Source organism: Vipera berus (genome assembly GCF_964194415.1).
Source record: "Vipera berus genome assembly, chromosome: 10".
Lineage (NCBI taxonomy): Eukaryota > Metazoa > Chordata > Lepidosauria > Squamata > Viperidae > Vipera > Vipera berus.
The window spans coordinates 1,406,606-1,434,098 of NC_138213.1; the positions used below are offsets into that span (position 1 = coordinate 1,406,606).

Below are 27,493 nucleotides of genomic sequence, written 5' to 3' on the forward strand. Positions count from 1 at the left end.
ACACTCAGATATCCCCTCCCCAAGCACAGCCCCCCCCAAGTGCAAGCAGATTGCCCTCTAGGCTTTATCAGCCCCCGCCCCCCCCCCCATTGAAGAGCCCAGGACCGACTCTTGCCACACACAGCCTCATTTCCCTCCTCTGCCCACACGCCCATGTTTGAAGTTAATAAATGTAACTGGCTATCTCTGCCGAGAATCAGCTCCTGGCCCTTTTTTTTATTTTATTTTTTTCTATTATTATCAGCTGTCCACATCTATCAAGCAGCAGAACAAAAGAGCCTGGAGAGGAAGGGAGAGCGAAGGAAACAAAACAAATATTGCCAGATGCGTCCTGATGCTGTTCTGAAGCTTTTCCTCCGAAGGGAGGAAAAACTTGATCAGGAAGGAGAAGAAAGAGAAGACGGAGGATTAACAGGATCATCGCGGCAGCTCTCCTATTTAAGGGCAGATGGCAGCAATTCCTCTCTTCTTTCTCCCCCCAAAAAGCCAAGATAGCAAATTGCCAGGGCAAAACTGCACCGGGGGGGGGGGGGGAGGGAGGGGGCTTAAAAATCAAAACCAGCAAAAATCCTCCTAAGGGAGGATTGTTTTGGTCCCTCCATCCAAGGTGGCAGCACCATCCTCTTCCAGTTGCCACCAGCCTTTAATGCTACAGCTCAACTCTTTCCAGCCCTGGAGGGAGCAGCGGTCTGAGTCAAGAGTGGCCAAACTGCCAGTGGGCATCCTGCAGCACAGGAGAGCCCGTGTGTGTGTGTGTGTGTGTGTGTGTGCGCGCGCGCATACAGTCACCAAATTGGTCCCACTGACCTCCAAGCAAGTTAACATGGCTAACCGCCAGCATACGGGCAACAGCTCCTCATTCTGTCCACACAAAAGTCACGGAAGAAATTAGCCAGGAAGCTTCCGTTGGCCACCTCACGAGAGACCCTCTTCCCATATTCCAGAAATAAGTGGGGGGATCTTTGTGCCCAGATCGGGATGGAGCCCTATCTTGGCAAAGATGGGCAGGGACCTCAGGCAGAGGGAAACCCAGGCAGGGCTCACGACGCCCTTCAGCTCTTCCGGGGTGAGGGATGAGCCGTCCCAGTCTCCACCCAGCCTTGAGGAAGGAGGCGGCAGGGCTGGAAAAATGGCCACAGGAAGATGCTCTTGAGGTCTCAGTACCTTTTTAGCACCCTCTCGACTAATCCACCTGGGACCTGCCAGAGGTTTGGAAGGGCACTTTCCATTCTCCCTGGCCGCTGCTCTCACTGAAAGGTCCCACGGGTGATGCTAGGAGAGATCGTGGGGTGTTTGGGAATCCCGTCAGGGTGCAGCTTAATCTCAGGGGGCACCCTCAATTCTACTTTTTCTATAACTCTCAACTCCCCAGAAAGAGAGGAGGAGGGATGTGGGAGGTGAGGAGGGGTGCCCCAAACAGAGGGGGGAGGCTTTGGGCTCATGTGGGCAGCTGCTCCAAGAAGACGCCAAGGGTCACATGTCCTTCAAGCGCCAGGTTCTTGGACTGGCTCTCCAATGTCTTGAACAATAATTTGCCAGCCAAGCGAGCTTTAGCCAAACGGAAGGGAGACCACACTCATTTCAGGAACCTGCCCCGAATCCCCACAACCCACAGGAATTGCACTCCCCCCTCCTTGATCCGCCTTGCCGCTGTTAGTCCCAACACACAAAACTCCCAGCCAGGCCGAGCTGATCTTCCTCCTGGTTCCTTTATTTGTTTCCAGGTTTTGGGTTTCCCCCCTTCCAAATTCAGGACTGGGCAGCTAATCCACAATCACTGCATGAGCTCTGCTGCACATCTGGATCCCAAAGTCCATCTACAAGGCCTTGCGAAATTCGGCAGGTTTGGGGCCACTCTGATATTTGGAGGGATGGGGTTCTCAAGGGTGGGTGTCAGAGGAGATGGAACCCAGAGCAGGGGTCTCCTGCCGGATCTGATGGGAGCAGGCAGGCCCGCAAATAACCTGGCCCCGTGCCCTTTTCCCTTGAAAGCACCCCCAAACCAGTGAGTTAGTTCTAGAAGCTGAAGATTTATTATTTGTTCGCTGTTATGCCGCACATGTCATTTTCTGCATGGCTTAAAGCTACTAAACAGCACTATATGAAAACAATTACAAATATAGGAACAATTCAAATTATGCAGGAACTAAATATAAAGACGCTATTTGAAGACCCGTTTCTAGGGAGGATTCTTCTTATTGAACTTCCACGGAGAGAAGACTTGGGGGTGTGTGTGTCTTGACTCGGGAGTCTTAGGACAGGGTTGATTCTCCTATGCTCCAATTTTGGAAGGAGGCTCCAGGTCACAGGGCAACATCTGCCTGGCCTTCTGAGACCTGCTCTTCCAGGAAGGACCAAAATCAGGGCTGGCTGGACGCTCCCCATGGAGCCCCTGGTCAAGGGCCAAAAGCTCTTTTCAAAGCCTAGGTCCTAGGAGATGGCTGGGAGAAAGGCGGAAGTCTTCTCCATGGGTGATCAGCGAGAGACAAATATTTTTGTCTATATCTCAAGAGGGGGATGCTGTGAATTGTCCCAGGAGAAGCAGACGTGATCATCTCTAAAGGGAAGGGCCAGGAAGATATTTATCCTGGAATCCGGTGTTTTCGGACAACGAACCAAGGAAGACCGGGCACAATCCCTCCAAGGACAAACAAACAACTGCCTATCTCGCCCGCCATCCAATATAAAATGGCACCAACTCACGGGTTAAATATAGTCCAGCAGCCGATCCTTATCTAATCAGCTTTGGCCCATCACAGACTTCCTGTCTCTGAAAACGATCTCCCATTCTTTCAACATTATCAGCATCTCACATCCAGCACCGGGCAACGGGGGTGGGGGTGGGGAGCCTCGGCCAAACCGAAGCATAGCCAGGAAGCCCGCAAAGCAACTCAGCAGCTCTGAGCCGAGGAGACCCAGATGACCTCCTCCGGGCCTTTGGCCAAAACAAGGACAGGGCAGCTGATCTTTTGCTCTGATGGACACAGGAAACACAAACAAGCAAAATGAGAACTCCCCTTCCCAAACTCTCTCCTCTGCCTGCATTTTCCTGCTTTGCATTTCCCAGGAAGGGGCAATGGAGCCAGGTGTCCCCCCCCCTTGCATTCCCCCCACTGGTTTGGGCTACCCCTCTCTTGCCCCAGTCCTTGGTCTTTCTCCCTTCTGGAAAGCGGCTGCTGGTTGTCATGCCCAGAACTGCCTAGCTCAACCAAGGGCCCGATCCATCTTCGGATCCCCCTCTGCCCCCTCCCTCAGAAGAGGAGGTGGCCAGGCAGGGCTGGCAAGGAAGGGCTGCCAGTTAATGCAGCTGCAAGGAAGCTAACAACTCTTGCTGGGCAAAGCAGATTTGAAAGGAGAAAGAGGAAGAAAGGTGGGTCAAAAGAGGGGAGCAGCACAAGACCTGCTGGGAAGGAAGGACTGAGACCCCAGGAGGAGCCATGCCCCCCCCAAATATCTCATCTTAATCCACTGAGAACAATCCACTAGATGTACCTGATTGCACAAATCTGGCTCAGGGAAGAGAATCATTTCATTATCAGCCCAGGGAGGGAAGCAGCAAGGAATATTGCAAGAACAGCCAGAGATCCAGAAAAAAATTAATGGGAATCCAAATGGGCTGGGGGTGGAGGACAAGAAGAACTTCCATCCAATTTTTTGAAGAAGAAAAAAAAGTTTGCCTGGATCTTATCTTTGGAACAAATCACTGAGCAGGCAAACAGGTAGATGCAGCTTAGAACGGCAATTATTTCCCCAGTGAAGATAAAAGTGCATTATCACCGGGGTGGGGGTGAGAGGGAACCGCACTATCCAGAGATCTCAATCTGGCCTTATCAATGTGGAGATCTGTTCAGGAAGGAAGGAGAGAGAGAGAAAAAAAGAGAGAGAGAGGGAGGGACGGTGAAAAGCAGACAAACCTGCCAGTGGAAAAGTTTTTCTGCTTGATACTAAAAGGCACCGCCACCCCGTCCTCCCCCCCCCTTTCCTCCGCAGCCCCCTCTACCTCCTTTCCCACAGCAGAAACTCCGGGTCAGCCTGGCATTTTGCAAGAGGGATTTTATCAGGAACTGCCAAGAGAAAAGCCTGACTCCAGGTCTCGTGGGAACGGGGAGGCTACCCCCCCACACATTCAGGTGGGCTCTCTCTGGGTCAGGTCGAACAAAGGAGGTGCGCTTAGAAGGGCCCCAGATGGATGTGGCTTCCCGCATCAACTCTCCGGGTTTAAAGTCTGCCGTGTGCCGGCTTCGGAGTTCCACCGCACGCTTCGCTCCACGCGGCTCCTCTCGTCCTTTCCTTCTTTCCTTCCTTCCTTCCTTCCTTCCCTCCTCCCTCCCTCCCTCCCTCCCTCCCTCTCTCATCTGCAAAAGTCCCTCCAGATGAAACTTCCCAGCGCAAGAAACGGGAGTGAGTCAAGCGCGAGATAAGATCGTAATTTCAGCCCGTCCCGACAGGGCGATCTTATCTCGGCGGGGCTCGCAGAAAGGAATATTTTAAGGGCTTATCGCGGCTCTCATCGGGGCGGCGATCTCGGCGGGGAAGCGGCCAGAGGCGGAGCGGCAGGCCAAGGACGACCCCCGCCCGGAGAAAAGGGGGCGCCTGGGAGCGGGGCGGGAGCTGTCAGTCACCGCGGGCCGCGGGGAGGGGGGGACAGCTGCCAGGAAGCCCCCGCCAAGCCGGGCCTGCGGAGGGGGGGCAGCGCCGGCGGGACCCCCGAACGGAACCAGCGGCTCAAGTTGCTTTTCGGGGCGGGCGGAGGCAGAGCTGGCGCGGGGCTCGGCGGGGAGCGTCCGGGTGCCGGGCCGCGGGAAGGGGGCGCCGGCAGCCCAGGCGAACCCCGCGCCCCGGACGGGGGAGAGGGCGGGCGCGGGAAAGGCGGGCTCACGTTTGATCTGCCGGGGCTTGCTCTGCTTCCTCCTGGACATCGCGGGGCGGCGGCGGCTCCGAGTCCCTCCGGCGGCGGCTGCAGAGGCAGGGCGAGGGCGAGGCGGCCGGCGCTCATGCCCACCCGGCGCTCCCAGGACCGAGCGGCGGGCAGAGGCAGAGAGGCGGGCGGGCGGGCTCCCTCCGCGGCGCCCTGCTGGCGACCCGGCACCGGCCGCCGGCTTCCCTGCTCGGGCTGCTCTCCGCCTCCTCCTCTTCCTCCTCCGCCCCCTCCTCCCGCCGCCGCCGCCGCCGCCGGACCTGCCCTCTGCGCGCGCGCGCTTTTTCTCAATGGAGCCCGGGCGGCAGCTGGCGAGGCGAACGCGGGCGGGGGGCGTGGCCACGGCCAGGCAGCTCCCAGTTCATAGGGCGGCCGCGGGCGGGCCGGACACGCCCACCGGATAGGGCGGCCCGGGGAGGAAAGGAGGAGGGGGGGAGGGGCGGGGCCGACGGCGCGCGGGGCGGGGCGGACGGTGACTGACACCCGGAGCGAGTCTCCGCCTCGGCGTTGCCTGCCGCCGGCGCGCCCGGCTTGTTAAACTAGGATTGAGCAAACCGGCTTGCTCGGAGTTTGGATGGAGGGTTTGGGGGCAGGGAGGGTCTTGGGAGGGGGGGGCTTTGCCGATGCTTGCTGATCTTTCGTTTGAGGGGCTGCCACAAAAAAGAGGGCATCCAACTATTCTCCCACGCCCCGGAGGGCAGGAGCAGAAAGAATGGTTGGAAGCTGGCGAAGAGAGCAGCAACCTGGAATTAAGGAGAAACTTCCTGACGGTGAGGACAATTGACCAGTGGGACAGAGGTTGCCTCCAGCAATCGTGGGCGCTCCGTCACTGGAGGTCTTTAAGAAGAGACTGGACGGTCACCTGTCTGGAATGGCGTAGGGTCTCCTGCTTGAGCAGGGGGCTGGACTAGAAGACCTCCAAGGTCCCTTCCAACTCTATTCTATTCTTTCCCTCCCGGGAACAATTGCAGGCAAAGACGCAAACTCAGACCCCCCACCAAGCCCATAGTTACTTCAGGATTATGGGTTTCTTCGGGCAAATGCATGGCTTGCCTGCCCAGAGATTGACTAATTGATCGTGTGCCATCGAGTCCGTATTGACTCTTAACAACCATCAATATCTGGGAAGATGCTGGAAAAGACAATAACCCAAAACTACATTGTGAACATCTAGAAACAAAGTTATAACTAGAAGCCAGAACGGGTTTTGTTAAAAACAGATCAGGCCAAACCAATCTGATTTCATTCTTTGACAAAGTGACTAAAGAGACCAGCAAAATGCAGTGGACACAATATACTTAGATTTCAGTCAGGCATTCAACAAAGCAGACCACAACCTACCACTTATATAAGCTAGAAAAATGTGGGATAGACAACATCGCCACCAGATGGATTTGTAACTGGCTGACAAACTATTTTTAAGAAGAAACTCAACAGCTACATGTCTCAGATTGGGTAGGGTCTCCTGCTTGAGCTGGGGGCTGGACTAGAAGACCTCCAAGGTCCCTTCCGGCTCTGTTCTGATTGAACCACGTAGGCAGACCTTCTCCGGGAGGATAGATACCCAACCTGGTTTTTCAGGTCTTCCGATGGTGTCCTTGTCACCATGGTAGCTGAGTCCATCCACCTGGCCGCTGGCCAAACTCTTCCTTTCTAACTTCTCTAGAGTTAGAGATTTCTGAAGAGAACCTCATGAGCCAGATCTTCCCATACGTACCACTGCCACAAGAAGAAGACCATGCCTTGACCAGAAAAATAAGTCCTTTGCCCTAACCACCATCCCGTCGCCACTCACACAACCAAGACGACGAACCCTCACCAGGACATTTAGAGAAGAGCCCCAAGTTAGATGATCTCTGTGGAGGCCTTAAGCAAAAGCCCTGTTGAAACGGGACCGTTTGTTCATTTTAATTTTTGCTTCTGTCCCGTGATGGGCATATTCAGACAGGTGGGAAAACTGATGTTCCCTCCCACTTCTATATGAATGCAGCCCAGTCAGGTTTCAGAACCTGTGAAAGAGAGAGAGGGAGAGAGAAGAGAGAGGGAGGGAGGGGGAGGGAGGGAGGGACGGGGGGGGGAGAGAGAATGCCCATGCATCAGAGTGCGTGGTCCTGCTTGACTGTGTCTGTAGAGAGATTCATATTGCACTCCAATAAACAGAATGTTTTCCTGCAGACTGAATTACATGCCTGCAGAGAAGAGATAATACGCAAGCCATCGCCATCCCCATTGTGTGCGAAATAGCATATTTTTATGGAACTCTGTACATTTGTATTAGTGCCAATTAATCAGGGACGATATTAAGAAGGATGCAGAAAGGGGGCTGGGAGGAGCTGAGGGGGGCAAGGAAGGGGAAGAGCAGATTGGCGGACCAGGGGATTATCCTAAGGCAAAGAAAGAAAGAAGTGAGAAAATGGCTGAACTTTGGCCAAACCCAACTGACAGCAATGGTCAGGCCAGGGTTGGAAGTGGTCAGCTGGTAGACACCCCACCTCCATCCCAACTTCCTGGCATGGCTTGCTGTGCTCCAGAACAATGTTTCTCAATCTTGGCACTTGAAGAGCCGTGGACGTCAACTCCCAGAATTCCCCAGCCAGCATGAGGTAAGGGAAGAGGGGGCTGGGGGAAGAGCCTTGCTCAAGAACAGGCAGCAGAGGAAGATGCAGCCTTCACATGGCCAGAGACACTCTGTGTGTGCCTGAGCCCTGGTGGTGCACCCCACAAGGAGGCCAGGGTTACTGCCGACAAAGGCAGGGAAGGATGAGTCGCCCTTTGGCTTCCTGAACAGAGGGCCCTGGAACTGCTTAGGAGGGACGTAATAGTCTAGTCCTTGCAAAATCTTGCTCGTCTGTTGGATGGAGGCGGAAAGAGGTGAGAAGGGGACACTGCGTGAAGGAACAAAAGTGGGAAAGGACCCTGAAAGGATCAACCAATAAATAGGGTGAAAGGGCACGCTTCATCAATACTACCATGACATGGGATGAGTTGCTTCCAAAAAGGGAGAAATGAATGGAAAAGGATGGAGAGAGCAAGTCTGCCCTCTGCTGGCTGGGCCTCCTCCCGCAAGTGCCGAGAGCCACAGCCTGGGCAAGTGGTTGGCGTCCTCTTCACTAAACCCCACCCCAAAAGGTGTGCCTGCCTCTTTTCCCTGCCCCACCTGTTGGGCAGCCTAACTGGCTCCTTTGGGTCTCTGTCCTGACATGACACCCTGGAGAACGATGACCCCTTTCCCCATGGAAGCGGAAGACTTTAGGATGCGACGGTTGAGAACAATTCAACCTCTTCTGATCACTGCAACATGCACGAGGATGAGGGCTCCATGCGAGGTGGGCCTGGCTCCTCTCTGTGGGCTGGGCAGGCTATTTCTCAGCTGCAGACCTCAGAGAACCCTTCCTGGTTTCTTCCAAGGCCCCTCTCCAGATTTTCTTAATAGAATTCTAGGGAATCCCTTCCAACATGACAAATGCATCACCCTCTCCTCTGTATGTACAGAGGATGCACATATTAGAATATAGCAGGGGTTAAGAAACCGAGCCACAAATGAGACGCCTCCTGTTACAGACACATTTGGGAAACCATCCATCCGAGTTTAGGCAGGTGACTGTTTAACTGAGCCATTGCGAAGAGCCTGACAGATTTGAAAACCAGCATTTTTCCAGTTACTAGGAAAGTTTAGCTGGCGATCCAGGTTATCTCCTGATCGCCTTTACCCATCTCGCCCCCTATAGCCAATGCTTATGCAGAGAAAAGCTGAAATTAATCTGCATTTGTTTTAGTCTTCCTGCTTTGCTTCCTCCCTGGAATTACAGAGCTGGCATTCTGCTGTTTTCTGAGTGTCAAATCCATCTCAAGCACTCAACTGTAAGTGGAGCTCAGCAAACCTGAGGGAACTGGGTCTGACTGATGGACTGGACTTTTTCTTTCCCCAAGCAAGAGCCGAGATCTAAACCGATTACTTGCAATCACAAGAGGTCCTGGAAATCTGCCTATCGTGTACCAGATGCAACAAGAGAGACAGACCTTGAGGCAGGGTGGGAGAAGGAGGAACGAACAACCCTGGATAAGGATTGGCCAGTCTGGAAAGGGGATCTCAGCTGCCCCAAATCCATGTCAGTGGAATCAAACCTATCCTAGTAATGGAAGGGGAGAATAAGTGACGCCGACTTCTGCAGAACGGAACAGCAAGGCCTGGATTCAACAGAGACACGTATTTTATGCATTCAGAAAAGCATTTCTGTTTTACTTGCAAAGGAACCTCTTAGCAAGAAGTTAAGTTGCAGAATAATAATCGGGGCCTCCCTTCACCTTGTCTTAAGTTCACCAGGAGATCAAAAGAGCCTTCAGACTAGAGATGGTAAAGAACTCAACTAGTCCTGTTTTAAGTCAGGGGTTTCTAAATTTGGCAACGTTATGACTTGTGGACTTAACTCCAGAATTCCTCACTGATCCACGAGTCTTAAAGTCACCAAGTTTGGAGACCCTGCTCTAGGTCTCCAGAACACCAGGGCCATCCGTGAAGTCCTGGTCCATTGGAGGTTCCCGGCTGCTGGCATTTCAGAGAGGTCCATTGTGATTGTGGAGGAAGGAATTATCAAAGGCACGCAGAGTCTCGGAACCCCCTCTGGGTTCAATCTCCTTTCAAAAGCATTTCAGTCCATGGCCAGTCTCCCGGCCCCATCTGGTGGCAACTTCTCCAGGTGCTTTTAACTACTCAGTGGACTAACTCAACTGGGACCCAGCATACCAGGGGAAGGGAAGGGAGTAAAACCCCTCTTACTCTTCTCTCTTCATCCAACACTTGTCGGCAATCACTGTTGTGGACTGATAGTGCTTGGCCCTATCACAAAGAGTGTCCAGCTGGCTCTCTGTCCATTTGTACTCTTTCAGTCTTACTACATGCTGCTGCGGAAAACTCAAAAGGCCACAGAGGAAAAGTTCCTAGAGCATGCCTAACGCGATGGACCTCTCTTTTATTTTTTTTCAGAAAGCACAACCCAACTATTAGGGAGAATAATTTTAGCTCCCTAAAGATACAGAGTTGTTGGAGGCTAAGTCCTGCTCCATCCTGGATAGTGGCATGGACCTGTTGTATGAGTTAGGGTGTTCGCACAACACAACGAACCTTTCTTTTTGCATGACCCATTATGCATGTTGTGTGAACACTCTAACACAGTCTTGAATCCCCCCTGCTTTTTCCTTGTGGACAAGTAACTACTCAGGGCTCCGTAAGTGGAGACCGTGGAAAAGGGTTTGCAGGCAGGGCAGATCCTTCCTCCTGGCGTTACAAGCACGCAATCAGATAAGATGAGACCCATCCGCCTTCCCATCTCACTGGCAGCTGAGGAACAGTCTTGCTAACCCTAACCCTTTCCAAACCACTTAGTGCTATTAATCCAAAGGCCAGAGAAAGCTGGAAGAAACGGGCACACACCTTCCTTTGCTTTGCATCTGCGCAGCAATTTAGCAAGGAGGGGCTGTTCTTGGGGGGGGGGTTTTCCAACTTGCTCAAGTCCACTGCCAAAAAAAATAGGATCCCCTTTTCATTTCCTTGCCATCTTTCCAGTTCTTTCTCCCCTCCCTCCCTCCCTCCCTTCCCTAAATTAAGCCATCCTAATTATTTTCGGACTGCTTTATCTCTGCTTTGCAACACTCTGCAGAAAGATGGGGCGGTGAGCACTTTCAGCCGCCATAAACAAAGGGACGGTTTGGAAAACAATTCTATCAATTAATCAAATTAAGCCTGCCATTTTCGTTACAAGCCCCAAGTGGCCGGATCCGAGCCCAGAGCGAGGAGCTATCTCTCCCTGACAGCGTTTAAACGTTTCGATGGCAGCCGCAGTGAAAGGGATCCTATTGCCGTGAGTTGCCTTTGCCAACTCCCGGTCTTAGGGAATGTGCCTGCAGAGGTCCCTTTGAGGGCATAAAGAGAGGGCCAGGGTGGCCCAGGAAGTCTTGGTCTTTGCCCGGGAGCCAATCGCCAGAGTTTTAAGAAACAGCCTGCATCCCCAAAGGGTGCTCCTGTGTGCCAGCCAGGTGGATGCCAAAAAAGAGGGTAATGCAGGAGCCAACCAGAGTGGCACTCCGGGCAAGGAAGGCCTCGTGCTCATACAGATAGTCCTCAATGTACGACCACAATGGAGCCTAAAATTTCTGTCATTAAGTGAAGCACTTGTTACATGAGTTTTGCCCCATTTTATGACCTTTCTTGTCACCGTTGTTAAGCAAATCACTGCAGTTGATAAGTTAGTCACCCGGTTGTTAAGTGAAACTGGTTTCCCCATGGACTTTGCTTGCCAGAAGATGACAAAAGGGGATCACGGTCATAAAGATGAACCAGGTGCCAAGCATCTGAATTCTGGTCACATGATTATGCTGCAAAGGTCGTAACTGTGAAAAACGGTCGTAAGTCCCTTTTTCCAGGGCCGTTATAACTTTGAACGGCCACTCAATGAACTGTTGTAAGCTGAAGACTACCTGCATTTGCAGAGGGTTTTTTTTCCTTCCCAGGCAGGCACCTCATTTTGCAACAGGTTGGGCTCTCAAGGTGAGCCCCATGCTTGAAAAAAGCAAAATAAGGCACAGGGTTGTTGTTGTTGCTATTATTATTATTATTATTATTATTATTATTATTATTATTATTATTATTATTATTATTATTAATAATAATAATAATAATAATTATTATTATTATTATTATTATTATTATTATTATTATTATTATTATTATTATTATTATTATTATTATTATTAGCTGGTTCAGCAGCAGCCCTAAGGGGAAAACTGGAACTTCTGGAGCAAGTCCCAACCCATCAGCATCACCCCTTTAGCTCCAGATTGAACACCTTTTACTACTTGGTTGTGCTGCTGCAACATCCTGTAGCGATGAGTTCCACAGGTGGACAAGTCTTTTCCTTAAAACAAGGAAGCTCACCACGGAGCACACAGCCTTAAAAGCCTCCACTGAAAAACCTTCAGTGGAGAAGCAGCTTGGAGGAGATGACAGTTGTCATCCCCAAAAGAACTGCAAACCAAATGGATTTTTTTGCTGAAAATTAACAAAAATGAACGTGATTTGGGAATGTATTGATTTAAGAGGTTTGTTCATGGGAAGAAGGAAACCGTGCTATGCAATACCGGAAGTGGCAACTGTGAAAAAGATCAGAAGTCACTTTTTAAAGATATTTTCATTTACTTGTTTTGTTATCTTTCATTTCTCCTTTTACTCCTTTATATTTTCTTCCCTTTTTTATTCTTTTACTCGCTTTACTCTGTGGTTTTTTTTCCACATCTATGTAAAATCTTCTTATAGTAAAAAAAAATTAAGAAAAAGAAAAACGTCACAGACCGGCAAATTTCTGGGAAAATATTGGACTATATTTGAGAGGATAAATCTCAGCCCTGTTTTACAGTACCGTCTTGTATGCACATCCCTTATTTTATTTGACAATATTAAAAGAAAGGTCCAAAGGGCACCCAACCAACATTATAAAAACAGTCCAAATGATCACTTTCCTCTGCTCTCTCACAAATATCAAAATAAAAACTTTTTTTAACATAATGCATTGCACCCAAATGTATAATCAAACTATTTTTTAAAAAACAGTGAACTGTAAAAGGTAGATATTAACAAGATAAAGTCATTTAATTCCTTTAAAAAAAGACCTTAAAAGCAAACATTATTTAGTCTGCAAGACATATGCAGAGTATTCTGGGGGGAGAACCCCAAATTGCTTCAGTGCACTGTTCTGCTCTTTCTCCCCCACCGAGGTTCCAAAAACAGCCCAGACTGTTGTTTCTTGACTTTGTCAACTTTATGAGGTATGGACTTCAATTCCCAGAATTCCCTAGCCAGCTGGCTGGGGAATTCTGGGAGTTGAAATCCATACCTCATAAAGTGGTCCAATATCAAGAAACACTGACCCAGGCCCTCCAAATCTATCCCAAGAACTAAACCTCAGGATTTAAACCTTTATAAAACACACTGCAGAGTTGTGAGCACTGCAGGGCAATGTTTGCAACCACACTCCCCCGCGTGTCAGTTTATAAAGGCCGCCGTTCCTTTTTAACTTGTGTGTTTGTGTGCGTGTGTGTATGCTTGTGTGTGTTCCTGTCAGAATTCACATTACGATAAAAAAATAGCACCACTGAACTGAATAGTGTAAAGCCATACCAAATTTAGCAACTACCTTGATACAGAAAGCCTTTAAAAACTATTAGGTTTGAAGGGGGGGGTTGCTTTTCTAAAACAAATCTCTCTTTTCCCCCCCCCAAAGAAAGCCTTACTATGTGGAGTAGGAGTGGTCTTGGCACAGTTTTCTCATTGGAAAATATTAAAACAATATTTTTTTAAAAAATATTCAACTCTGTCATACATCTTCAAGGTGCAGTTTCGCTAGGTTAAAGGGCCCACACCCCTTACTCTTTTTTTAACAACAACAACAACAACAACAACAACAACATTTCAGCAACATCTACACAGTGGTCTAAGAGAGGCGAGCAATTTCAGAGTCTCTGGAATGAACAAATTCGCCCTCAATACAACGTTCTTGGGAAAACTGTCTGTCAAAATTGTGGCCTGCTTATTTTATAATGATTTTTCAAAGTATCTTGTCTGAGGCTGGTTCCCAATTAAATGAAATCACTCAGGATTATTTGTGCAAAGCCTCCAAGAGAGGGGGGGGAGGGGGGGACCAATGCTTTCTACAGTGTGCTGCACCTCATGAATAAGGCGTCTCTGGTATGAAGTTCACGTCTTCAAATTCTTTATCCAAAGATAAGAGAGACACCGACAGAAAGAGGGCCCAGGATTTGCAAGGCACCCTTACAACCTCAATACTTCTGCCATAAAACATTTCCTCTTGACACTTTGCTCTGCCCAAAGCGATTACCGTTTTTAGTCCGCGAGAACGAACCATCGGCAACATCAAAGTTCTAGCCTTTGCATGATAAATCAGGTGAATTAAAGTAGATTAGTAAGACACAAAGCAAAAACTATTTGAGAGTCTGCAGTGCAAGTTCATTTAAGCAAGACTGAGAAACAGAGCTACACAAATGAATGTAATGCTTTGATAATTTCTCTCCCCCCCTGCCCCCCCCACCAGCCCCATGAAAGCAGCGAAGGATCACCATAAGTCACTCATAAATTACTCAGAAGTATCTCTTCTTAAAGGAATTTTGAAGCTAGTTAATTTCTGCCCAAATAGTTGGTTTAGGAGGTGAGTCTGGGACTCAGCTGTCCTGTAACTGTGGGAAGTGGGGACTTTAGCACCTTGGACAGCTCTGCGGCGGTTCAGAGCGCTGGGCAGGGAGGCTGAGGGGTCTTTGGTTGAGAGCGGGTGGAGGGCTTTGTTCCCCAAGATCTCCTTCTTGCGCCTCAACTCTCCATTGGCATGGGCCATCTCTACCTTCTTCTGGAAGCCTTGGTCAAGCCCCAGCTTTCTAAGCTGGCCATCCATCACAGACCCCTTGAGTTTAGGGGCCTGTTTGTTGGCATGGGTGTCCCTCCGTCGAGGGGAAAACTCAGTAGTGGGCCAGTCAGCCTTTTTGATGCTGTCGCCTTTCACAGAATCTTGGGCCCGGCCTTTCCGTTTTTTGCTGCCATCTCCTTCAATGTTCTCTCGGGAGGCCGGGCTTCCCCGATGGGAGGACTTGTTGTGTTCCTTTGGTTTTTTGGAGTGAGGATTGGCCAGCCGATTCACAGCCGGTCTTTCTGGGAACTTGTTCAGCTCAGAATGGTGGCTCTTTGACTGAGCACTCGCCACTTCGCCTTGCAGATGGCCACTCACTGGCCGGACCAAACTGAGTTCTGTCTCTTTCGTGCCAACACTGGAGCTGGTGTCTTTGGGGTGAGCAGTTGTGTCCATTTCTGGGAAAGCTTTGTTTCTCAAGAGTGGGCACATCTGAACCTCTTCTGCACCATCTAGGGAGCAGTGGACACCAGGGCTGTTATCAGCATTGGCCTGGCCACCCATGACCTTCTTGGAAGGAACCTCCTTGGCAGGCCGGTGTAGCGTAGACAATGATGTCTTGTCCTTGAGAGGTAACTGAGGAAAACTGCTTTCTGGCAAAGGTAACTTGCTCACAGCCTCCTGAGGAGCTGTTCCGTTCAGATCAGGATCGCTGTTCCACTGTATTTCAGGAGACCACTTACATTCTGAAGACCCCAGGTTTCCAGGAGAAAATTTGGGCACCTTACTGGAAAGATCTTCTAAATATGGGCTCTCCCAAGTCCCTATATTGTGTTCGACCCTTCTGCTAACTATTGCCTTTTCTGGGATGTTGTGTTCATCGTTGTGCTTCTCAGAGAGATAAGCCAGGGACAGCTTTTCATGGGCAGCAGTTGCCTTCTTAGGTGATACACTGGCAAGATGACTGCTAAGTGCATTCGGTGAGTTTAAGAGAAGAGTTGGGTTGTCCCCAGGGCTCTCTGCATGTGCCCATGTTTCTGGAGAAAGTGCAGTAATGTGTTCTGGGCTGCCTGGGTCATCTTGGGGCTCAAGAGGAAGGGATGGGAGTAGGTAGAGAAGGGGAGATGTCCCCCTTTCAGCCAGGGGACTGGAGAAATCCCTTTCTGGGCCTTCTGTTTCCTTAGGGGGCTGAGCTGAAGGGGGCATGGCCAGGCTAGTAGCTGTGGACAGAGCCTCAGCAGCAGATAGCAGAGACTGACTACCTTCTTGAGATCCTTGGGCTCCATCCAAGTGCACAGGCAAAGCTAGTTCAGGAGAGTTGTTGTGGTGGGACACCTTCTTCTTTTTGACTGCTGGAGCATCTGTTCTTCCACGGGTCTCCTCTTTGATGTCCTTTCTCCTCTTTGATGTCCTTCTCCCCATATTTTGGAAAGGGCCCCGGTCGCATCACACCTCGAAAACGGAAGGTCTTGCTGCTGCCCACCAGGTGCTTCTCCATGTGTCTATCGTATTGCTCCTTTTTGGAGAAGGTGTAGTTGCAAGTGCTGCATATGAAAGACTTCTTGATGACATGCATGACATCTGCACAAAGCTCACAGGCATACAGGGTGGTGTGCTTGATGTCGGCTTCTTCAGCTATTCCATGCTCTTGGCTAAGGTGGCTCCGGAGCTCCTTGGTCTCCTCATAGAACATGGGACACTTGTGGCACAAGAAGATCTTCTGCAGGCTATGGACCACGAGGTGTCGCTGGAGTTTGAAGGGCTTGGGGAACTGCTTCCCACAGTGGTGGCAATCTCGAGATGGGTCTTTGCACTCGGGATGAATGGGCACCGACTTCTGGGCCCCTTCGACCTTGGGAGCTGGGTCAGGAGATGGAACAGCTGGGACTTTGAGGGAGGCTGTGGGGGGCCGGATTCTGAGGGGGATCTCCGGCAAGTCTCTCTGGACTGCTGTCTCTTGTCCTGAAAACTCTTTGGGACCCTTGATCTCGCTACCAGCAGGTGCTCCGTTCCCTCCTTCAGCCTGCTTGGAAAACTTGCTGGGTTTTCTGCAAATAATGGAGTTGAGGAAATGAGTGACAGCCGCATCTTCTTCACTGAAAGAAAGGCCCAAGACTGACTTCTGAGCCTGGCCTTTGCGGGCAAACTGAGTGGCGTGTTCTCGCAGGTGTTCATTGTACATCCAGACATCAGAGATTTCCTTCAGGCACATCCCACAGGCCCAGAGGCCAGCCTTGTTCTTGGCGTGTTTCTCCTTTAAGTGGTCCCTCAGCTGTTCCCTTGAGCTGAATTTCCTCTGGACACACATGTAGCATGTTGGCGGAGGGGAGGGATTATGACTGAGCTTGTGAAAGTCCAGTTCCCCTAAAGTCAGGAACCATTGGAAACAGACTTTGCATTTATACTGCTTGTCTTTATTCTTGAGATTTAAATCATTACGGGTTTTCCCCGGCTTCCCTTCTTCAAGCTTACGTTTTACGGGCTTGGCTTGCAACAGTGAAGTCGGCTTGAAACCTAAGGAACCTTCATCATGCTTTGTGGGACTCAGTTGATCTTCTCCAGTGGTGCAGAAACAGACATCGCTTGTCTCAAATTTCATGTTCAACATCTCCATGTCAATGGTAGGAAATGCAGATAATGTTTTTTCCTTGGTGTTGTAGGACTTTTCTTTCAGTTCTGGGTTGTCTTCCGCTCCTGAATGCCCATACAGAAGCTGCATGGATGAGTTATGCAATGGCCCCTCAGAAGAATTATTTTCTGTTGCTTTCTCAGGGTTATTCCAGCTTTTAAAGCACAGAAGAGACCCAGTTGTACTCTCTTTGCAGAGGAAGACGCTGCTGTTTTTCAAGTCTTTCACTTCTTCTTTTTGCCCCGTATCCAGTTGCTGGGCTGTCTCTTTGCTAGGTCTGGAATTAACTTCACCGCTCATTGCTTTACTCCCATGACACATGTTGAGCATCAAAGCATCATCAACGGAGATCGTGTCATATTCACAAGGATCTTCCCGGGTAACACAGAAGGAGCTGTTTTCACCAAGATCAGAAGCCATGCGGATCGTAAAAGGATCTGGTGTGCCTTCTGGTTTTGCAATTATCTCTGCAACAGCTTTAGGCTTTTTGGAGCGCTTCCCATACACACGTGTGCATTTTCTACGGGCAAACTCGTCATTTCTGGGGAAAAGTTGTGAAAATGTGGAGTCATCATCAAACAAGCTCGGCACAGGATCAACAGCAGACTCCCCATCCTGTGGCTGCAGCTCTTCCCTCTTCCAGGGCTCTGGAGTCGCAAAACAAGGAGTGTCTGATGCTTTCTCAGATGTGGGCTTAGGAGAACCTGTTTCAGGAGCAGTTCCAGGAGGACAGGACGGTGAAAGCCTATTGGGGCTCGTGAGGTATTGCCATGGGCTATTTGGACTTGTACCGTTCATCTCTTCTGAGAAACCCTCCTTTGATGGCTTCTGGGTCAGCTCATCCTCACCTTCTTTCACAGATCCACTTGGCCATCTCTCCTGGCTATGTTCCTCCTGTCCCAGCGCTTCCCCTTCCTCGCTGTGGCCCCCTGCATTCTGAGGAAGGGGTGGTCCAGCCGTCCTTTGAGCTGAGGGCATTTCCTCAAGAGTGTTTTCCAATGGGTTGGTCAAGGGCTGCGGAGGAAGCGGTGGCAAAGACGCTTGGATCTGCTCTTCTGGCCCATTCCCAGGTTCTTCTGCGAGAGTGGTCAGACTGTGGTCACGGGTGATGCCAGCAGTGTTACAATGAGCTGGAGGGACCTCAGACTCCTGAAGATAAGAGACGGTGACCTCACTTTTGTCTGACGTCATTTCTGTTTTCCTCGGTTTTTCCTTGGTTTTTCGCTTTGTGCAGCTCCTTGATCTTTTGGTATTGACCAATCTGACCGGTTTTTCTGTACTTGTGTTTTTTCTAGACTGGATTTCGGACCCATCTGATTTCTCTGCCGTTTGGAATTCCTGAGTGATGTCTAATGAAATCGCATTTGGGCCATTGGGTCCCTTGCTAATAATACCTTCTTGGCTCTGTGCTTTTGCTTCTTTCTTTTGCCTTCCGCAGGTTTTAGAAAAAGACCGGCCTACGGTTTTGGAAAGCTCTGAGTTACTGGATTTCTCTTGGACGAAGGGCTTTATGTTTTTCTTGGAGAAGACTTTGCTTGTCTTTAATGCTTTTCCCAAGGGAGCTGAATTGTCATCAGGCAACGCAACACTCTCCTTCTTCTGATGTTTCACAGCTTTGTGTCTCATCAACCCAGTTTTGGATCTAAAAGAAGTGGAGCAAATATCGCAAGTGATCTGCAACCCTTTCTTCTTCCTTGCTTTTGATTGTCCAGCCTTAGGATCATTTCTTAAGATTTGATCTTCAGGAATGGATTCTTCCATGCAGTCAGACGATTTTTTCACATTCCCATTCAATGCAGAGTCTTCATTCCCCAAATTGCTTCTATTTTCTAGATCCTGTGGGTCACTTGGGGATCCCCTTGGTGGAATCTGACTAGTGTCATCAGCTGTTTTCATCAGAAGGACAACTGGCATCTCTTGAACATCAACATTGTTCTGGAAATATCCCAAATGACATGGATCTTTACTTTCTTCCGGGAGGACTCTTCTGATGTCCTTTGCCCCGTGCGGTTTTGATGTTGATGACACATTTTCATTACAGACTCCACCTCTGAGCTCAACAGAATCAATTCCTGATGGAAACTGGTTGAGCAAGACATCATGTATGGATATTTTCTGAGGACCGCTGGGTTCGCCCCTCGCAGAAAACATGCCATTGTCTTCATTGGGTTGTTGCTTGGAGAGCTCTTCAGAATGTTTCTTGCTTTTCAGAGGGGGCTTGCTGGGGGATTTGCAGTTACTTATTTGCAACTTCAAAGGTCTGTTTCTTTTAGCAGTGGAAGATGCTATTTTGCTGGAGCAGAGAGATGGGGAGTAGCCCAGAGGGACCTTCTTCTGAGGTTTCAGCAGGTCATGGCTGAGGTCTTCAACCAGGGCACCAGGCATATCTGGGGACAGGTGAGAAATGGCATCACAGGAGGGGAAGCATGGAAGGGTTTCTGCACATCCCTTCTCTCCGGGTGGGCTCTGCTGAGGAACTGCACTCTGCTCTGCAATGGAGGGGAAGCTGCAGGCAAGAAAGGCAGCTTGCTCACTTGCTGCAGTGATTTGACTGGTGCTCTCTTCAGATGGAATCCCTCCAAAGTCAGAGCCTGTAGCATTGCTTGTTTTTAGCATCTTTCTCTGATCAGCAAAGCCAACATCCAGAGAAAGTCCAGCCTGAGAGGCTTTTGCGTAGTAGCTGACTTGCTTCTCCGATTCATGACCTTCTGTTGAACCCGAGCTCTTTGCTGAAGAGAAGTCATTTCCCCGCAGGAGATGAGCATCCTCAGTTTGACTTTCAGGGGAATAGATGGGAGTCAAGGACATGTTCAGTTGCAGATGTTGCAGCTGATCTTCACTCTCTTCTACCTGGTGGACTTTGGCAGCCCCCAACTCTTCGTCCCCAGAGTTCCAAGAAGTGCAAGAGCCAACATGTACTTGGAGCACGGCTGATAAAGCACCTTGTGGCGTTTTCTTCTCGGATGACCAAGGGCTTAAGGGGGATTCTCTGCAGTCTCTAAATGCCAAGGTATTCTCTTCTTGACCTCGCCCTGCCAGCCCTGTAACTTGACTCTGCTGTGTTCTTTCCCCCCTTAGCACCGAGGCTACTTCTAAGTTGCTGAGTGGAGAGAGGTCACCGGACTCCAGGGAGGTACCATCTGCTCGAGTAGCATGGCCGTTCACTTCCAGACCTTCAACCTTTAAGTGCTGCTGCTGGACAATATTAGTGCATTGTGCTGGGTTCAATGGGGCTGAGTCTTTGGAGACATCTGAGGCCCATTCATCAAAATGTTCCGTCTCTTTCTCTGGCTCGGAAAGCAGTTTGTTTGGAAACTCAGCTAGTTTCTCAGTCTTTTTTAACAGAGTCTCTCTCTTGTTCCCCAACACGGGTCCACTGGCGACGTCTTCATTTTGCTCTTGGTCCATAAGCTCCTCTTCTGGCTCTGGAGGAAGGCTCTGGCATGAGGTCAGGTGAGCCACAGGATGCTGAGCTGGGAGTGATGAACTCACCAACTCTTCCTCATTGTTTTTAACGGTCCTGGCCACAAACAACTGTAGCTGCTGCAGGGGGTTGCCTGCTTTCTCTTGGGTGGTGGACTTGAACACGACTTCTCCATCCACCTCCTTGGAAAAAGTCAACGTATCAAAATGTGGGTTGTCTCCATTGTCAGCTTTGGCATTCAGCATTAAAGTCTGGCAAGCTGTTTGACTTCCAGTCTCCTCATTATTACCTAGATGCTCATCTTCATTGCTCTGGAAGAGAGTTGTAGTTTCTAGCTTGTCAGGTGGATGAGTTTCTGGATTTTTGCTTTGTGCGCTAGAAGACAAGTTTTCATCTGATTCTAGAGTGTCTTGCAAGTCCAAGTCTGGATCTAACTGTGGAACTTCATGGCTGTAGGATTCTAACTCAGTGGGGCTATCACACGTTTTCTCCTCTGAGAGTAGCTTTGGGAACACATCTGGTCTCAGTGGCAAATTCTCGTGTGAATTTAAATCACTGTCCTCCAGAGACTGGGGAAAGATTGAATCAGGACTTTGTATAACCTGCTCAGTATAGTCTGGAGCTCTGGAGCTGTTTGATATCTCTTCAAGGCATGAATCTGGCAGGATTCTAGTAGATGCATTTTTTATTTCCCCAAAGTCAACTTCGGCAGGGATTTCAATATCCTTCAGATTTTCAGCAATTTTGTCTGGGTGCCCTTGGGGGCTACAAGGACCAACTAGAATCAAATCTGGGGCTGACCGTAGCAGGCTGAATGACCCTGCACATGGCCAAGGGTCATTGGGACTTCCATACTTGGTGTCCAAAGCTGGAAGGGGTGTTTTCTCATTTGCTATATTTTCACAGCTAAATGGTTCTGTAGAAAGCAGCTTTGCATTCTCATACTCAGCCTCCATGAGAAATAATCCTTTGCCATCTTGTTCCTGGTCCAGCCTTAAAGACAAAAACTCATGAGTTGATTCTTTTGCTTCCATGCTGATGTGATTTACTGAAGCTCGGTCTTCATCAGATGCCTGCAGAGTAAGTTTGTTGGCTTGCAACTGGCTTTCAAGCTCAGTGACCAACCTTTTAATCTCCAGCTCATCCTCTGATAGACCACTCATGAAAGGCACGTTATAGTCAGAAAGCTGGTTGGAGAGAGACAAGGCGCTGATTTCACTGGAGTGCCTCTTTGCTGTTGGTTTTTCAACAGACAATCTAGGAATTTGGGCTGTATCTTCTGTCAAAATGGGAGACACATCCTCCATCAGAGTCCAGTCCTTTTCTGGCAGAAAAGATGAATATTGCTGGTCAAAGGGGATTATCTTGCTAAGCTGATGACTGGCACACTCAAAGGGGATGTAATTATCCTTGCTTGAAGCCACACTGTCATATAAGTTGGCATCAAACTCAGCTATAGGGAATTCTAAAAATACTGACGATGAATCAAAATTAAGTGGTGAGGGGACCTTACTTTGGGCATTACCTGATTCACAGGGCAGGATGCCATCGTGCTTCTCTTTGAACGAGGGCACGTCAAAGTCTCCCTGACACAAGTACGCATTATCGTTAGGGGGAGGCTCCATGGCTGCAGGCCCTGAGAACAGACTCGGCGTCTCGTAGCTGTGGGATAATTCTTTGCAGTCATAAAATGCATTGGCAGCATCCAGAAATGTGTTGACACCTTTCCCAGAGATCTCTTCGCTCCCAGGATTGTCACCGAAGCAGCTGATTGGCATAACGCATTCCTGCTGGTTCTTCAGGTCCTTGAGGTCCACTTGTTCATAGCTGGTGCTCTTCTCACTGGGAATGCTGTGCTTGCCCACGGAAGGAGGACCAGTGAGTTCTTCCACTGGGTTTTTCAAGACCCCTTCTTTATTAGCAACGTATTGAGGGCAGTGATGGCCCGCTGCCCCATCTGCGTCTTTTGGCATCACCCTTGGCTTTTCAATGTCACAACAGAAGGCTCCGTGGTACTGGTCAGAACCTTCAGGAGAAAGAAGCACAGTGGGACCTTTTCCAGCTGTGGCCTCAGGGTGATGTGGCTTCTCTCTGCTCTGTAGCACCCCTTCATCTTGATTCAGGGCAGTGTCCTGGGAAACGCTTGGACTGGCTGTCTGAAATTTCTGGTTATCTACTGGCTGAGTTTGAGGTGGGTCGACCGTATTTGGCGTTCCAGGAAAGTCGGAACCCATACTGTGGCTTCTTCTTACGGTTTTGTTCTCAGGAACATTAAGTGGTCCAACACATCTGGAAATTTGCAGGAACTGTTTCCTCTGTTCAGTTTCTCTTTCAGTGTCTGAATCCCCCCTCTCAGTGCTCTGGGGGCTGTTGCTGGTCTCACTGGACATGCTCAGACTCTGGCAGCTGCTTGTGGAGGACCGACTGCTCCTCCTCCTCACTCTTGCTACAGGACCATCTGTCCTTTCCAGCTCCTTGTTTGCAAGTCTTTGGGGTTTCTCCTGTCCTCTTCTGGGACCATACCTCCATATTGGCTCTGTCCCCTTCTCCCTCCCTCCTCTTCCTTGGTTCCTTCTGCTCAAACTGCTTCTGAGCCGTCCGCTGAATCTGGAGCCCAGCTTTCTCCTACAGTGTCGCTTGGCGTATTCCACCCTCTCTTCATCTGATTCTGACATGTATTCATACTCACAAAATTTATTGTCTTTCTTTTCTGGAAGTAACCGGTTTGTGAGCAAGGAAAGTGACACCGCTTTGCTATTCTGGCTGTGCAATTTATGGAATTTGTTTTTTTGCTGGACAATTTTATGGATAAGCTCCTTGCTCCAACTGCCACTCCGCAGCTTCCTCTTCTTGACATCTTTCTTGGACAGTGTGGAGCTTCCTGCCAAGCTGTGGGTACTGTCAGGCTTGAGTTCACTCCTTGGAGAAGCACAGGGAAGGTTCTTGGTCTGCCTCAAATCTGACACAGTTTGGCTCCCCTGCTTCATAGGCAGAAATGGACCACGGCTGTTCTTCTTACCTGCTTTCCGTTGGGCACTTGTGTTATCTTCTGCTGCCCCAAATATTGTTGGCTCTAGGGCTTTATTCAGAGGCAATTCTCTGCTCTTGAAAGTTTCATGTCTTTCTTCTCCAAAGTCTGAAAGCCAGTTTGTTCCTCTCTCTTTAAGTTGCTTTGATGTTCTACTGTTGGCCAGCTCCCCACTAGGATGGTTGTCACAGCAGTTGAGCATTTTCATGCTTTCATCCATACCTACATGTTTGGCTTTCTTCCCTAAAGTCAAGTTCTCTTTTGCTTTGAAAGGTGTCCCACCGGCATTAGTGGCCTTCACAGATACCAGGTCTTCATCAGCAAACACATCTATGAAGCTGCTGTCAATCTCAGGGTTATCTGACTGGTATCCTAGTCCATTCAGAGCTTCAGTGATCAAACTGTCTAGCTTAGCATCATCGATCTCCAAGTCAGAAGTATTGAGTGGCAAGAAGTTTCCGGGAAAGCCATTGAGCTGGTTCAGTTTCAGAGGATCATCTTTGGATTCACCTTTACCCTCTATGTCCACCAGGAAGTCCATAGTCTTGTTCAAAGCAAGCAGTTGCAAATGAGGATCTGGAGGAAGGAGCACCCCCAGACTAGTCTGGGTGTGCTTTGCAGACTCAGGAGAGGCATGATGTTGTTTCTTGACTTCTGCTCCTCGGGAAGAGTCCTTGGCCTGACCTTGGAGGACCATGTGAGAGCCACAGAACTGACGGTGCTCCAAGAAAGAGGAAAGGTTGCTGAAGTTCTGATCACACTGCTTGCAGGTCAGGAAAACATCCAGCTGGTCAAGACTTGTGCTGCTCAGTGAGCTGGCCAGGAAGTGACGGGAGGAAGAATATGGGTAAGGTGGTGGAGGCAGCTCACTCTCAAAACCCTCTGGGGACCTTTTGGAAGCCTCCACATTGGATTTTGGGAAATGGCTGTCCACGGAGACGCCTTTGTAGAGGAGTTCCTGGTGAAAGGCCTTGATAGGGTTGGCCATCTGGTAGGGGACTGAGCTGGCCCCCAGCAGCTCTGAGGCCTGGAAGGGTTTACTGCCATCCTTTGGGTGGTGACCTTGGTGGTGGAAGAAGGTGGAGGCAGCCAAGGCAGCTTCATCTTCAAAGCTGTGGCCTGGAGGGCTGCTGGGTGTGAGGGAGGGAGAGGAGCAGCTGCTGTTGAGGTTGGGGGTGGGGGACGGGAGAGGAGACCCCTTTGGGGATGGGGTTAAGGTAGAGGGTGGCAGTCCTAAACTGGGACTGGGTGGGTGGTGAGACGGGATGGGAGGCCGTGCTGGGCTTACGCTGGGGAAGAAAGCCTTGCTCTTGGACGTCTCCACTTCCGCTGAGCCTTCGAAACAGAGGCTGCTGGCTGAGCTACAGCTCGGAGGGGACAGGTCCTCAGCCACCAGGGCTTTACTGGGGTAGCTGGTGGGGCTTTGGGGCAGCTTCCTGCCTCCCTCCCACTCTGAGGTGCTGAGGGGGAAAAGGGGCTTCTGGCTGGCCAACTTTCTGGACAGCTCGAGTCTGTTCTGGCCAGGCACCCCGCAGGGGAGAGGCAGATGCTGCCAGGCCTTTTTGCCAAGACCCGCATGGTGCCCAAAGGAGATCTGGCTGCCCTCTGGACTGGCACACCCCGCTGAGCTTGGCTCCACAGGGGAGTAAGTCTTTTTGCCTCCCTCCCAGGCCTGCAGGAGCCGGGGGTGGGCCTGGACGCTGCTGGGGAGGCTCTTCTCAAAAGGCACCAAGCTGGACGCTTCGTGGAAAGCCTTGTTTTGAAAGTGCACTTGCGGGAGGGTAACTGGTAGCCCGTTCCTTCGTAGAGAGCTGCCTACATCCAGTATCCTTTGACTAGCTACGCCGTCTTTCGACAAAGACGAATGCCTCTTACCCGCAGCCTTTGGCGTACTTGAGGCATGTAAACTGGGTGGGAAAACAGCTTGGTTTTCTTGGAAAGTGCTTGGAACTTGGTCAATAGCACCAGGAGGAGAGATAGCACCGTTGTGGTCAGGGGAAGGCCCATTCCTTCCTTTGTAGCACGTCAAGTGTCCCGGCGTCTGCGGCAGGAGGAATGGAGCAGGGGGAGGAGTCAGCCCGTAAGTCCTGCTCTCCACATTGTCATAGGAGCCGTTGCCAAGAACTTCCTCCTTCCAGTCCCGGGAGGAAGAATGGAAGGCAAAAGCACCGTGAGAAGCCTGACTGGTGGCCAACGAGATGTTGTCGACATAGTCTTGGGGGTCAGCCTCACCTTGGAATGGATCTGAGGCTGAGCTAGGCAAGGGGGAGAAGGGGTACTGGAAGGACAGAGGCCCCAGGCAATGCGGGCTCGGCTTGGGTAGTCCATTACTAGCACTAGGGTAGCCTTTGTCTGGTGAAGGCCACAAGTTACTTCCATTCACTTGGAACTCCAGGTAAGAGAGCTGCCCTTTGGTGCTAGGATTTTCAGGGGGAACACTAACCAGTGGTTGTATCTTTGAACCATGGTTTGGACATGCAGTGGTGGCTTGTGAGGTATAGTTGCTGGCGATGTGGCTGGTGGGAGCCTCTGAAAAACAGCGGGCAAAGCTCAGCTCTTCTTCAGGGAGTTTCAGATCTCTTTCGGGGAGGCCGGGCACGTGGAACCTGTAGCTCCTCAAGACCGGTCCTTGGTCAGCTTCAACCTTCTTGGGTGGTGTGATTTTCTGCTGGGGATAAGCAATGCCAATGGTGGGGTTGGGCCTGGCATTGCTGATGGTGAGCCGGTAGAGTTGCTGATGGCCCCGCTCACTCCTCCCCGCCCGCCTGCTGCTCTTATCTCTCACCCGGCTCCTTCCGGGGGGAGACAGGGGGTCCCCTTTGGCAGCACCCCACGGGCCAGCTCCAGGAAACCTGGGGCGGTTGTTGAGGGACTTGAAGTCTATTTTGCCTGCTTTCTGGGGGCGGATCACAGCTTCCCGTTGACTGTGAGGCTCCTTCTCCTTGTTGCCGACCAAGTCGGTCCCATTATGGTTCCCACTCTGACCTTCTGACTTGGAGCTGTCGAGCAGCCTGCTTTCAACTTCACCCGGATCTTTCTTGCCGAACGGCTCGAAGCTGAGGACTTTGTCCTGGGCGCCAGTCTCAACATCACGGGTGGCATAAGCATGCTGGGTTTCTCCCATGATGTCATTAAGGACCAGGTTCAGCAAGAACCCTTTCCTTCAGCTCCTCAGCCTAAAGATTCCCCATCCTTTGGATTCTCTTTTCTTCTCCAGGGGCCGAGAGGCATCTCCGCCTCTTGAACAGCTCCTACGTCCATCCTGGCTGCGGGAGAGGCTCTGCGGAGGCTGCGCGGGCAGGACTCATCGCCTCCTTCCACGAGAGACCTGCAAGACAGAAAGTCCACGTGAGACTTGGGTCGCGTGAAATTTTGGATTCATAATACTCAGGCATTGTTCAAAGCTTAAGGTCCATTTTCTTACTGACTTCTGGAGAAAGAAATAAGGCAAAGATTTACAGACTCTTGGACTAAATTCACACCAGATCCAATCTGGATCGGTCACCGGGACCAGAAATTTATTTGTCTGAGCTGCCAGAAGAAAAATTTCCCTGAGCAGGACTAAGACGAAACCTCTGGTCCTGGTGGCCAACCCAAATTGGATCTTGCAACATTATCCTGGGACACGCAGATTTGCCTTCATTCATAAATTCACACAACCTGCTCCGCCCCCCCGCCCCCCGTTGTTCAGATGGCTTCGGACAATATGCAAGCCTTCGTCAGTGAGGACTCACAGCTTCGCTTGTTGTGCCCTAATAAGCAGGCACATACATAGAATGAAGGCTACTGCTAAGTTTGTAAGCCGCCCTGAGTCTTCGGAGAAGGGCGGGATATAAATGGAATTAAAATAAAATAAAAAAAATAAATCCAAGAAACTGTGGTTTATTCCTTGAACCGTGCCTAGGTTAACTCTGGCTCAGCCTGTCCTAGCTAAGGAGAGTGAATCTGAGCTAAGGACAGCCGCCCCAGACCAGGGCTTTGAAAGGGCAGCTAAGGGGCTGAGCTGCAGGCTGGAGAGAGAGAGGCCCCTGGGAAAATCAGGGCAAGCTGGCGGAGTGCTGTGGCAGCCCCCCCCCCAGATATTTCT

General features: G+C 50.3%; 2 protein-coding genes across 5 annotated transcripts in view; both read right to left on the reverse strand.

Annotated features, from left to right (window-relative positions):
• ZFPM1 (zinc finger protein, FOG family member 1) overlaps window positions 1-27,493 on the reverse strand; it is a 228,761-nt gene that overhangs the window by 61,540 nt on the left and 139,728 nt on the right. For 3 of the 4 annotated variants that reach the window (XM_081335879.1, XM_081335882.1, XM_081335878.1), the window contains exon 1: window positions 4,880-5,143. The exons of the other annotated variant lie outside the window; for it this stretch is intronic. In XM_081335879.1, coding sequence (XP_081192005.1) covers window positions 4,880-4,919 — 40 coding nt within the window. In that variant the 5' untranslated portion in view covers window positions 4,920-5,143. Of the gene's footprint in view, window positions 1-4,879; window positions 5,144-27,493 lie in introns of those variants that run through there. 4 annotated transcript variants of the gene reach the window in all.
• Window positions 14,062-26,530, reverse strand: ZNF469 (zinc finger protein 469; the record flags this gene model as incomplete). The annotated part of the gene is given in 2 exon segments (XM_081335570.1): window positions 14,062-15,744; window positions 15,746-26,530. Coding segments are annotated over 2 exon segments (12,468 nt in total).